This window comes from Hemiscyllium ocellatum, chromosome 17, assembly GCF_020745735.1.
Source record: "Hemiscyllium ocellatum isolate sHemOce1 chromosome 17, sHemOce1.pat.X.cur, whole genome shotgun sequence".
NCBI lineage: Eukaryota > Metazoa > Chordata > Chondrichthyes > Orectolobiformes > Hemiscylliidae > Hemiscyllium > Hemiscyllium ocellatum.
The window spans coordinates 56,714,419-56,732,187 of NC_083417.1; the positions used below are offsets into that span (position 1 = coordinate 56,714,419).

A 17,769-nucleotide genomic window follows, 5' to 3' on the forward strand; every position below is an offset into this window, starting at 1 on the left:
TGCTTTTCTAATTTTACATAACCTCAAACTATCTGAAAACGTCATGGTATTCGGATCATAAACAAGATTTGAACATGTAAATTAAAAAAACAGCAGAGCACATTAAGTCAGCACTCCGTTCAGATCACTTTAATTTAAATAAGGTAATTCAAAATGTTTCTCACTCAGTTTATTTTCACTCTTTCCTCCTACTTGCTGCTCCACACTCAACTGAAAATTGAATTTTATGTCTATGTTTGGACCTGGTGAAAATGAGCCACTGTTCATTCACAGCATGCAATCAGACCTAGAGAATGGCGCCCCATTCTCATCCCTGATAATTGCTGGGAAATTTCTTTTGAGACATACAAATGTGCTCAAAAACCAGTTATAACCTAGTCATTTCTGTGTCAGAAAAGGAAATTTAAAATCATAAGAAGTCAATTCAATCTCAGCATCTGTGCACTGGTGGCAAAGTCATCCTTTATTGACCAATCCTGGGTGACCTTCAACAGGATGTAGTCAATGCCTTCTTTAACCATAGCAAAGTGTGATGTGAAGGCACTCCCACAGCACTATTTGATAATGAATACCAGGATTTCAACTCAAGATGAAGGGTAGATCACATATGCCCAAGTCAGAATGGTGTGTGCAACTAAGGGGAACTTTGAGATGATGATGTTTCTCTCATTTGATGCCTTTGTCCTTCTAAAAGATAGTGGTCAGAGGTTGAGAAGGTGCTGCCCCTGTATCCTAACTGTAAGCTGTAAAATGTGATCCACATTACATCTGATCTCTGCCACATCTGCACTAAGTGGTCCCCGTGTTGAATATATATAGAAGAAATTTTTCAGAGCTCAATACAGATCCCTTTCCACATGTTTAAACTACAGTTGCAATGACATTGAAAACAGTTATAGTATAAAGAAATGTTAAGTCCTGAGTTACTTAATGCAACCTAAGCCACAGAATAAGACCATACTCTTTCCTCATCTAGCAACCCCTCTGTTTGACAAAGTGAACCAACTCCAAACAGCTTGGATAATAACTGAGCTGAAAATGTGTTGCTGGTTAAAGCGCAGCAGGTCAGGCAGCATCCAAGGAACAGGAAATTCGATGTTTTGGGCACAAGCCCTTCATCAGGAATGAGGACTGAAACATCGAATTTCCTGTTCCTTGGATGCTGCCTGACCTGCTGCGCTTTAACCAGCAACACATTTTCAGCTCTGATCTCCAGCATCTGCAGACCTCACTTTTTACTGGATAATAACTGACCAAATACAAAAACATAGAGCTCCTTTTTAAACAGTGTGGATTCTGTTGTTCTTTAGGTTGTAATCTATTTTAGTTACAACAAATACCTTCATGATCTTCAGCTGCCATAAACAAATTCTCCAGGCGCATGGGAAATATGTCATCCTGTATCCTGATAATGAGAGTTTCAAAGAATTTCTTGCAGGTCTCATTATCTTTGGTCATCAATTTGTTTAGCAGTATTGAAACCTTTTCCACATTTGTTCTTTTGCTCATGATCAGATCCAGTTCCTTCTTACTAAGGATGCCCTTAGCCTCTTCAAGAACGTGGTCAGCTTTCGGACTGAGGCATTCCACTATTTGACCATAGTTACTCTCCAACACTTCCTTAATTCCACTGGTGCTCATCCTAGCAAAGAAACCACATTGACAAGTTGGAAATATTGTCAGAGATTTAAAATATTCAAATAGCCTTTGTAGTTGAATAAAGGAAAACTTGCCAAGGCAAACTTCAGTTAAAGCTTATTTAAACAGTGTTTATATACAGCAAACTTCCTTTTAACAGGTAATTTGTGACTGTTACCCTCTATAAACCGGCAATTATGGGATTATGATTAGGTGGACATATTGATCAGCTGGCACACTCCTGGTCCCATAGGTGATGGTTAATAAGAATTTGCTGTAGCAATTTTACTGTAGTGAAGGATTTCAGAACACTAAATTTAAAATCATTAATGTCTTCAGTTGAGGATTTTGACAAAACATGCAGTCATACCAGCACTGACAGTCTTCTCTGGGGTTCATGCAAGGAAGTTTAATTTGATACCATTCCCCCCTCTACAAATTGCTTCATGAATTGTCAGTTCATCTCATAACCAGTTGTCATTGATTACATTTCAGTACAACACACTGTTGTTTTGTATTTACTATGTAACTTTATAAAGGGAGCTCAGTTAGGTATCAATTATGTACTAAGGGCTCATTTCAATCCACAACCTTATGTCTGATGCTAAATCTATCCAGAGAAGAAGTCGACTTTGAAGTGAAACACAGTGAGAGTCCCTTGTCCATGAGCCTAATTCTGGACTTCCACTACACCCAAGGTTAGTACAAAATGAAACGTCTCTACAAAAGATGTACAAATATAAGAACTAGGAGCTGATGTATGCAATTCAGTCCCTTGAACCTGCTGTGCCATTTAACATGATCATGGCTGATTTCATCTCGTTCTCAACTCCATTTTCCTGTTCACTCTCCGTAACTCTAATTACGAATTAAAGATCTGTCAACATCCTCAAATTTTTTCAGCATGCCAGCATCAACCTAATCTGAGGTGGTGAATTCCACAGATTCATGACCTTTTGAGAACAGTAATTCCTCCTAATCTCGGTTTTAAATCTGCCACCTCTTAGCTAAATCTACGACCTCTCAGTCTAGATTGCCTCACAATGCACATTGGCACTAGTGGAATTTGATGCCAACATTAAATGCACTAAGATGAAGAAAAAAAACAGAAAGCTGCTTAGTATTAACCAAGGACTGACTTTGATCTTTTTAGAGTGCACTGACAACACAGTTCATTTGCCAGGACCTGAACCGAGGCAACTTTCCAAGTTCAGGTCAGCTAAACGGGCTCAACTTTCTCACAGGAGCTGAGTGCAGAAACACTGCTAGTGAAGGACATGGGATTAGCTCACAGATCATCCACAAACAACAAAGGGCAGAACAGGTTGAACAAGTTAAATAGGCTGCTCTGGATGCTTCTACAAAACCCAAACACTGCTAAGCAAGAAAGACAAAAGCACCATATTTGTGGAGGACTGCTCTCTCGTTAGTGAGACAACTGGTGGTGAGTTTAACCTGAGGGTCACCACAGCTCAGGTAATGGGTAAGATTGAGAAGGAATCTTGATGATAATATCAGCTGGTACTGCAATTTGAACTCATGCTGTTGTTGTTACTTTACATTGCAAAGCAGCTCTCCAGCCCACTGAGATGACTGATCCCTGGATAGCTTGCATGCTCATATATAAACATATGAGTTAGGAACAATAGGCCATTCAGCCCCATTAGCCTGTACCATACAATAAGAATATGGTTAATCTGAATGTAACCTCAAACCTACACACCTGTCTACTACTGATGACTTGTCATGCTCGTATTTAACAAGAATCAATCTAAGTCGGTCTTAAAAATATTTAAGGAGTCTACAACCTTCGCAGGAAAAGATTTCCGAAGACTCACCTCTGTTTTAAATAAGCGACTCCTGAATTTTAAACAGTGACTCCTAGTTCGGTATTGTCCCATAAGAGGAAATACCCTCTCCACCTATACCCTGTGAAGACCTTTTAGGACCTTGAATGTTTCAATCAAGTCATCCCTTATTCATTCAGAGTCCAATGGATACAAGCCTAGCCTGTCTAACCTTCCCTTCTCAACAACAAGACCATTCCAGGTATCAGTCTAGTAAGTCTTCTCTGAATGCATTGAAATCCTTCTTTAAATAAGGTGATCAATACTGTACACTGTACACAAGATGTAGTCGTGCCAGTACCCTGTAAAACTAAAACTTAATCTTCCCAATTTTGTATTCAGTTTCCCTTATAATACATTACAACATTCTATTAGCTTTCCTGATAACATGCTGCACCTGCCTACTAACCCTATTGTGATTCACGCACAAGGATATACAGATCTGTTTGCATCTCATAATTAGATAATGTGGTTCATTATCATACTTCTTGCAAAGATAGACAATTCCACATTTGCCAACATTATGCTGTATTTGCCACATCTTTGACCGATCATGTATCTTCTTGTGGCCTCTTTACTTCCTCTTCAAACTTTCTTTCATACCAATCGTCGTGTCAGTTAATTTGGCATTTATACCTTATTTCCTTTCACCTAAGTCACTTATATAAATTGCACCTCTATGCCAACTTTCAGTGACTTATAATTAAGGACACCTAGGTCCCTTTGGACTTCAACATTTTCCAATCTCTCACTATTTGAGAAATAGTCTGCACCTCCTCCCAAAGTGAATAACTTCACAATTATCCACATTATATTCCATCTGTCATACACTTGACCACTCTCGTAGACTATCTACATCCTCTTGCAGTTTCTTTGCACCATCCTCACTACTCAACCTCCAACCAAATTCTCCATCATCTGCAAACTTGGAAATATTACAATTGATTCAAAAATCTAAATCAATAGAATCCCTACAATGTGGAAGCAGGCCGTTCAAGTCCACATTGACTCTCTGAAGAGCATCCCATCCAGACCCAACCCCCTATCCTATCCCTGTAACCCTGCATTTCTCTTGGCTAAGCCACCAAACCTACACATTCATGGACACAATGGGAAATTTAGCATGAATAATTCACCTACCCTGCACATCTTTGGACTATGGGAGAAAACACACACAGACATGGGGAGAATGTGTGAAATTTGCACACAGTCACCCAAGGGTGGAAACAAACCCGAGTCCCTGGCATTATGAGACAGCAGTCCAAACACTGAGCCACCCTGGCACCCTCACATCCTCCAAACAAATTTTGTATCCTCTGCAAGTTTGGAAATATTTTAATTGGTTCCCAAATCTAAATCAATAAGGCCCAAACATTGATCCTTGTGGTACCCAACTAATTACAGCCTGCCAACCTGTGAATGTTATGAGCAGAATTGATATGGATGAACCAGCAAAGGTGATACATTTTGTTTTCTACCTGCTAACCAATCCTAGATCCATGCTGGTATATGACTTCAATCCATGCAGCCTTACTTTTGCATTAACTTCCTGAATGGAATTTTACCAAAAGTCGTTTGAAAATCAAAATGTGCGGGTCAGGTGAATTGGCCATGCTAAATTACCTGTAGCGTTGGGTAAGGGGAAAATGTGGGGGTATGGGTGGGTTGCACTTCGGCGGGTCGGTGTGGACTTGTTGGGCCGAAGGGTCTGTTTCCACACTGTAACTAATCTAATCTAATCTAAACAAATTCTGCTCATAACATCCTCAAAGAAAACCCTTCGGTTTGTCAAATACAAATTACCTTTTATGTATCCATATCAACTCTGTCCAATCAAGCATAATTTCGTCAAAATCCAGAAAATCACTGATTTTATAATAGATTCTTATATTGTCTCTTGATCTGACGTAAGGCTAACGGATCCCTGTTTTCCCTCTCCCTCCCTTCTTAAACAATGGAGTTGCATTTGCAACCTTCCAGCCTACAAACACTTTTGCAGAATTAATACAATTTTGAAATACAACCACCAATACATCCATTATCTTTGTAGCCATCTCTTTCAAAACTTTAGGGTGAATGTCATTGGGTCTTGGGGATTTAATTCCCATTTGATTACCATTAATTTTTCCAATAGTACGTTTTTACTGGTGTTTTATTTTCTGTTCCACTGTCTGACTGGACACTTGGAACTTTAACAATGAACTTTTATGTTTCTTTCCAAATTATATTCACCTTCTATTCTTTCTTTGCTGAATTCTGAGGTTTTCCTAATCCTCAGCATTACCATTTTTTGGCAGCTTGATAAGCCTTTGCTCAAATACTATCTTTGAATACCTTTGTTCATTATTGTTGCTTTACTTCACCTTTTGGGCACTTTTTGCCTAAATGGCAAATTATTTTTAAAAAGTGTCATTTCTTTAAATATTAGCCATTAGCAATCTACAATCAAAGCTTTAGATATATTTTTATAATCCACCATAGCTAACCTCTTCGCACACCTTAAGGACAGCCCTTGTTTAGATTTAAGACCTTAGTTTCAGACTGAACTAAATAGTTTTCAAACAATGGAAAATTATATCATATTATGGTCACTATTCCCTAAACATTATTTTGAAACAAGATTATTAATTGGCCCTTCCTCACTGTGTAATACTTTTGGTAAGAAAGCCTGTGTCACAGTTGGTTCCTTAACATATTTCTCCAGGAAAAGAATCTTGGACAAATTCCAGGAATTCTTTCTTCTTAACTCTGGTGCTCATTAGATTCACCCAATCTGTGTGTAGGTTGAAGTCACCCATGATTACCCCATAACCCTTTCTATCTGTGCCTCTAGTTACTTGATCAGGTGGAACCTTACCATTAATGTTTGGTGCCTATAAACCATTGCCTTCTTAGTTCCAACCAAACAGATTCCACATTCTGTATTTGCAACTGGGAATCTCTCTCATTAATACACTAATCTTATTCTTTAGCATCTATACTTTCCCAACATCTTTGCATATTTGCCTATTCCCCCAAATATAGAATATCCTTTAATGTTCAGTTGCTAGTCTTTGTCATGCTGCAGCCAAGTGTCCATAACTATAATAAAATATATTCCTTTACCTCTCATGGTACCATCAATTCACCCATCCTTTTGTGAATGCTGAATACATTTGGATTAGCACAATTAAAAGCACTCTTTTTAACACCATTTTGTAATGGGATTGTTTTTCTTATCTTACATCTGTTTTACATGCCTTTCTTAAAGAACAAAAGCAATTTTTAAATTCAGTAGCACAGGAAGCAGCATTCAGAAAAGTAACAAAGGCTTTCGTCTAACCATAGCAAGATGCTGAAGGAGTGACTTGCTGCTGATATCTCAGAACAAGAAGAGATTGATCAGTTATTAAATAGAAATGAAATCTCAACTGGTCCATCTGGCCTGGTTCACATTATAACATCCTTATAAAAGCAGCACTAACTACATGTCACTGAACAAAATTAACTTTTATTAAAAATTGTCATTTTCAACATTACAGACATACAAACTAAAGATGACACAATTACAGAATTACCAACAAGAAAATATCTCTGCAAGAAATTTCTAAGTCACTTCAGTATAATTCTATTTTAAGCTTTCAGACTGGTTAACTTCAATGCTTTATATTTCCCTCCTGTTTGCTAAGGTTGCTAAAAAAAAACTGCTATCAAAGCCACATCCCCTTCCTTGGTGACTGTCTCTAGTTCTGCGTTACACCACATGTGTTTCGTGGCTAGTTGGTGTTCATGGATGCGGGTTGTTAGCTGTCTTCCTGTTTGTCCTATGTAGTGTTTTGTGCAGTCCTTGCATGGGATTTTGTACACCACGTTGGTTTTGCTCCTGCTGAGTATCGGGTCCTTTGTCCTGGTGAGTTGTTGTCTGAGAGTGGCTGTTGGCTTGTGTGCTGTTATGAATCTGGCTGTCAATTCGGAAATGCTCCTGATGTATGGTAGTGTGGCTAGTCCTTTGTGTTGCGGCATGTCCTCGTTCCGTTGTCTATCCCTTAGGCATCTGTTGATGAAATTGCGAGGGTATCCGTTTTTGGTGAATACCTTGTATGGGTGTTCTTCCTCTTTTTGCAGTTCTGGTGTGCTGCAGTGTGTTGTGGCCCTTTTGAATAGTGTCCTGATGCAACTTCTTTTGTGTGTGTTGGGGTGCTTGCTTTCATAGTTCAGGACTTGGTCTGTGTGTGTGGCTTTCCTGTATACCTTTGTGCTGAATTCTCCGTTCGGTGTTCTCTGTACCATCACGTCTAGGAATGGGAGCTGGTTGTCCTTTTCTTCCTCTCTCATGAATCGGATTCCTGTGAGTGTGGCGTTGATGATCCAGTGTATGTTCTCTATTTCTGTGTTTTTAATGATTACAAAGGTGTTGTCCACATATCTGACCCAGAGTTTGGGTTGTATTTGCGGTAAGACTGTTTGTTCTAACCTTTGCACTACTGCTTCTGCTATGAGTCCAGAGATCGGTGAGCCCATGGGTGTTCCATTGATTTGTTCGTATGTCTGGTTGTTGAATGTGAAGTGTGTTGTGAGGCACAGGTCCAGTAGTTTGAGTATGCAGTCTTTGTTAATAGGTTCAGCGTCCTGTTGTCTGTTCTGTATGTCCAACAGGTTGGATATTGTTTCTCTGGCTAGGGTTTTGTTGATAGAGGTGAACAGTGCCGTTACATCAAATGAGACCGTATTTTTTCCTTGACTGTGTATATTTCTGATGATGTCCAAGAATTCTTGTGTTGACTATATAGTGTGTCTGGATCTGCTGATCAGGTGTTTCAGTTTCTGTTGTAGTTCTTTAGCCAGTTTGTGTGATGGTGTCCCTGGTAGTGATACAATGGGTCTGAGTGGGATGTCTGGTTTGTGTACTTTAGGTAGTCCATAGAGTCTAGGTGTGTTGTTGCTTTCAGGTTTCATTCTTTGTGGGTCCGACCTTGCTATCTGTCCATTTTTTTGTAGATTCCTCAATGTGTTGTTTATCCTATTGGTGAGCTGTGGGGTGGGGTCAAACTCCCTCTTTTGGTAGGTGTTGGTATCTGCAAGTAGTTGTTGTGCCTTTTGGATGTACTCTGCTTTGTCCAGTATGACCGTCATTCTGCCTTCGTCTGCTGGTAGTATGATTATGTTCTTATCGTTTCTTAGTGATTTTAGTGCTTCTTTCTCCTTGGTGTTGAGGTTGTGTGTTTGTCTTTTCCTTGTTATCAGAGGTACGATACTTTGTCTCACCGTTTGTTGTGTCTCTTCTGTCAGTCCATTATTCCTGAATGTGCATTCTAGTGCTGCACACTAGATGTAATGGCACTGTTCACCTCTATCAACAAAACCCTAGCCAGAGAAACAATATCCAACCTGCTGGACATACAGAACAGACAACAGGACGTTGAACCTATAAACAAAGACTGCATACTCAAACTACTGGACCTGTGCCTCACAACACACTTCACATTCAACAACCAGATATACGAACAAATCAACGGAACACCCATGGGCTCACCGATCTCTGGACTCATAGCAGAAGCAATAATGCAAAGGTTAGAACAAGCAGTCTTACCACAAATACAACCCAAACTCTGGGTCAGATACGTGGACGACACCTTTGTAATCATCAAAAAAACAGAAATAGAGAGCACACACCGGATCATCAACGCCACACTCACAGGAATCCGATTCATGAGAGAGGAAGAAAAGGACAACCAGCTCCCATTCCTAGACATGATGGTACAGAGAACACCGAACGGAGAATTCACCACAAAGGTACACAGAAAAGCCACACACACAGACCAAGTCCTGAACTATGAAAGCAACCATCCCATCACACACAAATGAAGTTGCATCAGGACACTATTCAAAAGGGCCACAACACACTGCAGCACACCAGAAATGCAAAAAGAGGAAGAAGAACACCTATACAAGGTATTCACCAAAAACGGATACCGTCGCAATTTTATCAACAGATGCCTAAGGGAAAGACAACGGAACAAGGACATGCCACAACCCAAAGGACTAGCCACACTACCATACATCAGGAGCATTTCCGAACTGACAGCCAGACTGCTGCGACACTAGGACTCATAACAGCACACAAGCCAACAGCTACTCTCAGACAACAACTCACCAGGACAAAGGACCCGATACCCAGCATGGGCAAAACCAACGTGGTGTACAAAATCCCATGCAAGAACAACATGAGTTTGACTGGGACAACACTACTATTATAGCGCAAGCCAAACAGAGAACAGCCAGGGAATTCCTAGAGGCATGGCACTCATCCACTGATTCTATCAACAAACACATCGACCTGGACCCAATATACCGGCCACTGCAGCGGACAGCAACTGACAACCGGAAGTGGCAGAGACAAGCCACTATAAATGCCGAAGGAAACATGACAGAAGCGCTTCTCAGGAGGCTCCCAAGCACGGAGGATGTCACCTAGAAAGGGGATGAAACATTTGCAACAAAAACTCCCAGCTCGGCAAACAGAACCACAACAATGAGCACCCGAGCTACAAATCTTCTCCCAAACTTTGAATCATACCTAAAGCTGTAAATATTTTTTCCTCGCTGCACAGATACTGATCTACTAATTGTTTCTAAGAACTTTGATTTATTCTTATTTTAGACTGCAGTGTAATCCTTGGTTCTTAACTGTTTGATTGAAAACTTAATAAGAACTCATGATCCAAGAGTGTAAAACTAACTTAACAGAAAAAAAACTTATATGCTACTTTCTCCCCACCCCCACCCTCCTCTCACTTATCTCTCCACCCTTCAGGCTCTCTGCCTGTATTCCTGATGAAGGGCTTTTGCCCGAAATGTCGATTTTACTGCTCCTCAGATGCTGCCTGAACTGCTGTGCTTTTCCAGCACCACTAATCCAGAAAAAAATTATAATCAGGAACACGTCATTTTCAAATACTTGAAGGTACAAGATTCCTTGTTTGTATTTTTTTTCCCTATTTCTCCATAGGACACATTTATGTTGATTAGCAATACCCAATATTCTTTAACATAGTCCCACTTTCAGAGACCTCCATATTGTGGTTGAACTCTAACCAGGTTTTGAGCATGTGAATTAGGCTGTGAAAGTGCATGGCAGTCAAAGTAACTGTGCCTTTGCAATATAGAGCTTTACAGGCCCTTCATTTGTTTTGAAACTGGATTTGTTTAGAATAATCCCAATTTATTTTAATTGTAAGATTATGGTCCTACTAGTCTATGCCAAACAGGTTTCCTAAACCAATCTAGTCCCATTTGCCAGCACTTGGCCCATATCCCTCTAAACCTCTACTATCCATGGACCTGCCCAGATGTCTTTTAAATGTTGTAATTATACCAACCTCAAGCACTTCCTCTGGCAGCTCATTCCATCCATGCACCTCCCTCTACGTGAAAAAGTTACCCCTTGGGTCCCTTTTAAATCTTTCCCCTCTCACCTTAAACCTATTCCTTCTAATCTTGGAATCAACTACCCTGGGAAAAAGACCTTGTCTATTTACCCTAATCGTGCCCCTCACGATTTTATCAACCTCAGTAAGCCTTCAACACTCCAGGGAAAGAACTCAGCCTATTTAACCTGTCCTTATAACTCAAACCTTCCAGTCTTGATAACTTGTTGTGAAAGCTTTCTGCATCTATTCCAAGTTAGTAAGGTTCTTCCTATAGCAGAGTGACCAGAACTGTACACAGTACTCCAAAGTGGCCTCACCAATGTCCTGTACAGTGCAACATGATAACCCCCCTCCTTTTAATCAATGGTCTGACCAATGAAGGCAAGCATGCCAAATTGTTTTCATACTGTATGACTCTAACTTTGCATTTCTACAAATGATTACTTCTTTATTATATTAATTTATTAGCATTTATGCAATAAATAATGTTGGAGGTTTACATTCCACAAATATGCAGAGACATATTACTACCCCAAAAATAACCAATGAACCTGTATTATGGTCATGATTTTGCACTGGTAGGTTTATGATAATATCAGTGTAAATGTGAACCAACTTATTTTCTGACCTTTGGTAAAAAGTTACCATTGCTGTATGCTTGCATCCAAGTAAACCTGCATGAAGCCTCGCTTGGCACATGGTCGCAGGTCAGGCTTCAACCACTATCAAAAACAGCCTTGCCTGAAGCCATTAAGCGTGATGTGGAGGTGCTGGTACTGGGCTGAGGTGGACAAGGTCAGAAGTCACATGATACCAGGTTATAGTCCAACAGGTTTATTTGAAAGCACAAATTTTCGGAGCGCTGTTCCCTCGTCAGGTGAAGTCAGAAATTCATCCGACAAGGGAGCAGTGCTCTGAAAGCTTGTGATTTCAAATAAATCTGTTGGACTATAACCTGGTGTGTGTGCCTTCTGACCTTGAAGCAATTAAGTTGTCTCTCAGGACAGAAATACAATAACATTTCACTACTGCCCTTAACCAATGCAAGAGCCTGATCCACAATTTCCGCATCACCCACACACTGCAGACAGGAAAAACTTCACCCAATTGTGTAAAACATTGTAGAGGGCACAGGCATGTTATAAAAGCAAAGTAAATGTGGATTGACAATTCACATTTACAACAGGACTGGAAGGACAGAATACTCATTGTATGACTAGAACACAAGTCTGGATCAGAAGGCCAAGTGTAATCAGACTTCTTACTCATCAAAGGTCTGTTTGAGGCCTGACACAGAAGATTGATCCAAAACTAATGCATAATAAGGATTAGTCTCATTATGCTAGAGTTTTTTTACCTCATTATCCAATGCTTCTGCAGCTCCAATTATGGCCACACTAGCTCTTGGACCACAGAAACTGCACATTTCTTTAAACATTGAACTGTGCTCCTAGCAAGACAAGGCATTACCAGCAGAACCAAAACCTGTCATGTTGCAGATGCTATTCACTTCAGCTATCTGAAACAGTAGCTTATTGGTCATGTTGCTGGACTAATAATACATTTATCAGTCCAGATTCCACTGTGATAAAACTTCGAGAATTCTTTTTCTATCGGTAACTAAAAATTTGGCATACATGATCAGGAAATCTAAGGAACCACATCCCCTCAGTTCTACTCTACAAGTTCAGCCTAGCTGTGAGATTTAATTGACAACAGTAACATGGAGGCAGAAACATAGACAGCTATGGGTGCATGCACAGAAATCTTAGGTGGCACGTGACAGCTTAAGCAGAGGTATAGACTACATAGGTCAGAAGTCACATGACACCAGGTTATAGTCCAACAGGTTCATTTAAAAATCACAAACTTTCGGAGCTTCGTCAGGTAAAGTGAAGAGAAGCACCACAAGCACTGAATTTATCGGCAGACAGGTCAACTCATTTGTGTGATCTTTTGATTCTATTATTTTTCCAAAGCTATACTTTATTGACAAAATTGGCAAACATTATTGCAAAAACATTTCAGCTTCAATCTTAGAGTTTGCAAAAATATTCAACTTATTCCACAAAATATGTTCCACTTAATACAATTAAGGCAGACTGAATATTCACAAAATATATGTCATGTAGGGTCTACAGCTCAAGAGTGAAAGCAACTCAAATTAGAAATTACAAGAAGTGCAAAATTTGAAAAATTTCCTTCTGTACGCCACACTGCACGTTGACGTGCCTCTGATGTTCAATGCTCTGCTTTTATTCTACATTATGGAAGGCTCACAACATTCAGAGTTGTACAATTTCTAGCCCCTTGGTATACTGTGGCTGAAAAGTCAAAGCAGACAAACTACTTTCCCCATTGGACCTCTGCAGTTGCAGTCCCAAGCGTTAGAGCACCCAGAAGTGTGCCAGTTTGCAATACTCAGTCAAAAACAACTCCTCGCACTGGAAGATTGGTGGGTTCTGAGCAAACCAGAAAGCACCTTTCACCAGGCTGAATGGTCATCTCGTCTCAGTTTGTCTTGGTGTGCACCCTATGGAACAGCCGGTAGAGTACTGGGTCACAAAGCTGCTGAGCATGATTCACAGCAAAAAACTGTATTTCAATCTTCTTTGCAAACTCACATTCCACAAGGTGGCAGCGAAAAGGTCTTTTCCACATAGATACCTCAAAGGCAACCTGCAGAGAGCTGAGGGTTTTGTGCATGTAGGAAGGATCTGATTGCTGGAGCCTTTATCGTCGACAGTCATTCATAAAAAGCACCCGATATCAAAATCGATGTCTGAGCTCTCAGTCAAACCTCATTGTGCATTTTTACAGGGCAATCTCCCATGAGCAACTATTTTCAAAGTTTTGTCAATGACTTTCTCTCCAAGTCAGGCGTGGTACCAAATATTCCCCAATGATTGTACAACACTTGCTTCTAATCGCATCTCCTCATGTCTATGGACCTTGTCTTGGTGATGGTGTAAAAGGGTTTCATTGGGATGGTACCAGAATTAAAAGAATATTCTTATAGGAAAGACTGGGCAAGCTGTGATTTCCTTAGGAGAAGAGAAGGCGGAGGGGTCACCTTTTGTTCTTCACAATAATGTAAAGGTTCTGTTGGGTACACAGAGGAAGTATTGCCTCTGGTTGGTGAGTGCAAATCTGGAGCTTCTTAATATCAGACAAACTTTTGCCATTTTATTGCTGCTTATCTGATTAAGGACATGTGGCTTTTGTAATTTTAATACCAAATTCTGTATAAAGACAGCTTATTTGCAGCACTCAGGAGAGTAGCCGGAGAGAGCTCTTAAGGGTGGGAGCTGGTGCCACTACTCTGCTAGTGGATTTAGAACCTTAGCTCAAGCCTGGCTTTTAGGTATCTATGTTATAAAATAACATTGACGCCATTGGTAAATAAAGGCAATGATTTAAACTAAACTGTCCGAAGACTCTTACATTCCAGACTACTGCAGAGTAGGATCGCCGGGACGAACCAAGAGAGACTTACAGGTCAAGTCCATCAGGGATTCCCTAAGCCATCTCAAATAGATATTTCAACAGAGCTAGCAGGAATGAAGGATATATTTGCAGTTCAGAATGACATGAAACTTTGGGCTGACGATATTTTGGCTGTGTCATTTTCCTTGCATTCCATGGAGAGTTTCTGTCCATCACCCTGGTCCTTGAGCTCTCCACAATCTGAAGGAATGCCCAGGAATAAAGGAAGAAGGTTAATGTCTCCCTCTACTCTGCCAGGGTTAGTGCTCCCGTTTTCTCTTTGCTACATCACACTCAATCTGTCTCTGCTACTGTAGCCACCCACCAAGGCTCATTTTGTACTGCTCTCACTACTGTCTGAAACACCTCTCTCCCGCTCTTACCTACCCCAATCCCTGTCCACCACTAACCCTGCATGCCCACTGTGCTGCCTACTCACTCACTAAGACACCTCGCCACATTTCCTCTGCCTGTAACAGAACCAACAGCTGTACCAGCCACTTTCATCTCAATCAATCCCTCCCATTGGGGCATTCATAAGAAAACAGCCTAAGGGGCTGGATGATCAATTCCAAATCCCCAGACTGATATCAGAGGCTGCCTTTGACCTAAAATTCTGGGAGTAAATGGATACTGCAGATACTGGAGATTAGAGTCAAGATTAGAGTGGTGCTGTAAAAGCACAGCAGGCATCTGAGGAGCAGGAAAGTCGAGGTTTCGGGCAAAAAGCCCTTCATCCAGAATAAAATGCTGGGAGCCCCTGACTTACATGTGTCTCACTTGACTTCACCTGAAGTCTGCTCCTTTTAGATTTTGAGATGTGGTTAGAAGCACATGTAATGTGTTTGCTCTGTGAGCTGTGGGCACATAATGTAGTTGTAAGGTTGATGTGGCACACTGTTGCAGAGTGAGGTGACCATCCCTTTAACTAATGAATGCTGGTAACTGGCTGGCTTTGTGACTGAGCTGAAGTGCAAGTTAACACAGCAGCACTGTCAGCCTTACAGCTCTGGCTGGGGGGCAAAATGCAAGAGGGCAGGGCAAGGCAAGGCAAAGAAAGGCAGGGATACTGCCAACATCCAATGGCACAAGCTAAGTAAGTGAGCACTAAGACAGCAAGCAAACAGCCTGATCCAGTCCATGAGCTTGGTGCCTCTTCTTGCATGCAATGTTTCCTTGCAGCAGGATTGCAATGAAAGTGTGATCCTGAGGGAATGATTCAATTGAAAGACAATAAAGCACTCAATCAGAAATGTTCCATGTTGGTCCAGAGAGGCGGGCACGTGTGAAATGTTAGTGTCTATGGATGTGGGCTGCATGCAGTCAGTGCCCATGAAGCAGGCCTTGAAATGTTGATACCAGCTGTCCAAGAGAGTGGTCTGGAGAAGCAAGCAGCAAGCTCGAGTCATTTGGCAACCGCTTAGACTTTCATGTTGGAAATTCTTTGCATCTTTCCAGAGGGGGGGCAATCAGAAACTGCATGTTAATGAGGTGAGACTAGATCACAATGAGGGAGATAATGATCAATAATCCCCATTAAAGCCTTTCGCCACTCAAAAGCATGGGTCTTATTGCAACATCCGGAACTCCATTGGAAAATGCAATCTTCCTGACTTTTTAATAAGATTCTCCCAAATTTCCTGCCGTCCATATCGTCAAGGCCTGTGAAGCTTTTGCCCTTAAAGGAGGTGGTGTTTCCATGTGTTCATATACTTGTTCATTCCAGGCAGGAGAAGTTGCAGGTTGAGAGGTGCTGGTGAAACTGTCTTGGTGCTGTACAATTAGTAGATGGCACACACTGTTGGCACTGTGCAACAGTGGGAGAGACAATAAATGTTTGAGAAGGTGGATGGGGTGTCAATCAAATAATCTGCTTTGTCCTCAATTATATTGAAACTTCTGAGTGTTTTTGGAATCCAAGCAAGTTGAATGTATTCTACCACACTCCAGACCTGTGTAGCTTAGATGGCTAGCAGGATGTTAATGGTAACAGAAATAATTACATTAATGTGACTCAATATCAAGTAGATGTCTCTATTTATGAGGCTCAAATATTACCTTTCACTGATCAGCCTATATTTGAATGTCCTGATCATACAAGTAAGGACAGCTTGAATATCTAAGCAATTGCAATGGAGCTGAGCACTATCCTATCATCAAGCCTCATTCCTGATGAAGGGCTTATGCCTAAAATGCCGATTCTCCTGCTCCTTGGATGCTGCCTGTCCTGTTGTACCTTTTGTAGTGGATCAGTACTGGGTCTATATTAAAAATTATTTCTATTCATAATTTAATCTAGATGGCATCAAATTGAGACAGAGACTCAACACAGAGGAACAAGTGGCTAGGAACTTTTCATAATCACAATAATGGACATAGAATTAGCAGGTTTTAAGAAGGTTTGTAGCTCAGGTTTAGGTTCTGGATGTAGGCTTGCCCACTGAGCTGGAAAGTTCACGTTCAGACGTTTTGTCACCCTACTAGGTAACATCTTCAGTGGGCCCCTGGGCGAAACACTGCTGATAATTCCTTTTTTCTAGTTATATCATTGGGTTTTTTGGGGGGTTGGTGATGTCATTTCCTGTTCTTTTTCTCAGAGGGTGGTAGATGAGATCTAATTCAATGTGTTTGTTGATAGAGTTGCGGTTGGAATGCCATGCTTCTAGGGAATTCTCGTGCGTGTCTCTGTTTGGCTTTTCATAGGGTGGATGTTTTGTCCCAGTCGAAGTGTTGGCCTTCCTTATCTGTATGTAAGGATACTGGTGAGAAAGGGTCATGTTGTTTTGTGGCTAGTTGATATTCATGTATGCTGGTGACTAGTTTTCTGCCTGTTTGTCCAATGTGGTGTTTACATGGTATTTTGTATATGATATAGTTTTGCTTGTTGTCTGTATAGGGTCTTTCAATTCCATTAGCTGGTGTTTTAGTGTGGTGGTGGGTTTGTGGGCTATCATGATGCCAAGAGGTCTGAGTTATCTGGCAGTCATTTCCGAGATATCTTTGATGTAGGGGAGAGTGGCTAGGTTTTTTGGACGTGTTTGTCTGCTTGTTTGAGTTTGTTGCTGAGAAATTGGCAGACTGTCTTCATCGTGTATCCATTCTTTTTGAATATACGGTATAGGTGATTTTCTTGTGCTCTGCAGAAATGACCATGATGTCAAGGGGTCTATGTAGTCTGGCAGTCATGCTGCCTAAATGAATTTTAAAAATGAGCCAAATTGGAGGCAAGCTGGCTGTGAACAAGCCTCCCAGCTGATTTCTCCCATTTAACTAGTTCTGGATGAATTGCATTTGTACTTTGAAAGTATGACTGAAAGGATGTCATCAAGGTTGTGAGTAAGCTGCATCTACAAAGCTTCAAAGACAACTGGGTATGGTTATCAACTTGA

At 40.8% G+C, this 17,769-nt stretch overlaps 1 protein-coding gene across 2 annotated transcripts in view; it reads right to left on the reverse strand.

The window, feature by feature from the left end:
• Positions 1-17,769, reverse strand: part of nlrc5 (NLR family, CARD domain containing 5) — a 175,336-nt gene that overhangs the window by 134,179 nt on the left and 23,388 nt on the right. For both annotated transcript variants that reach the window (XM_060838192.1, XM_060838191.1), the window contains one exon: positions 1,341-1,642. In XM_060838192.1, the coding sequence (XP_060694175.1) occupies positions 1,341-1,641 (301 nt within the window). In that variant the 5' untranslated portion in view covers position 1,642. The remainder of the gene's footprint in view (positions 1-1,340; positions 1,643-17,769) is intronic.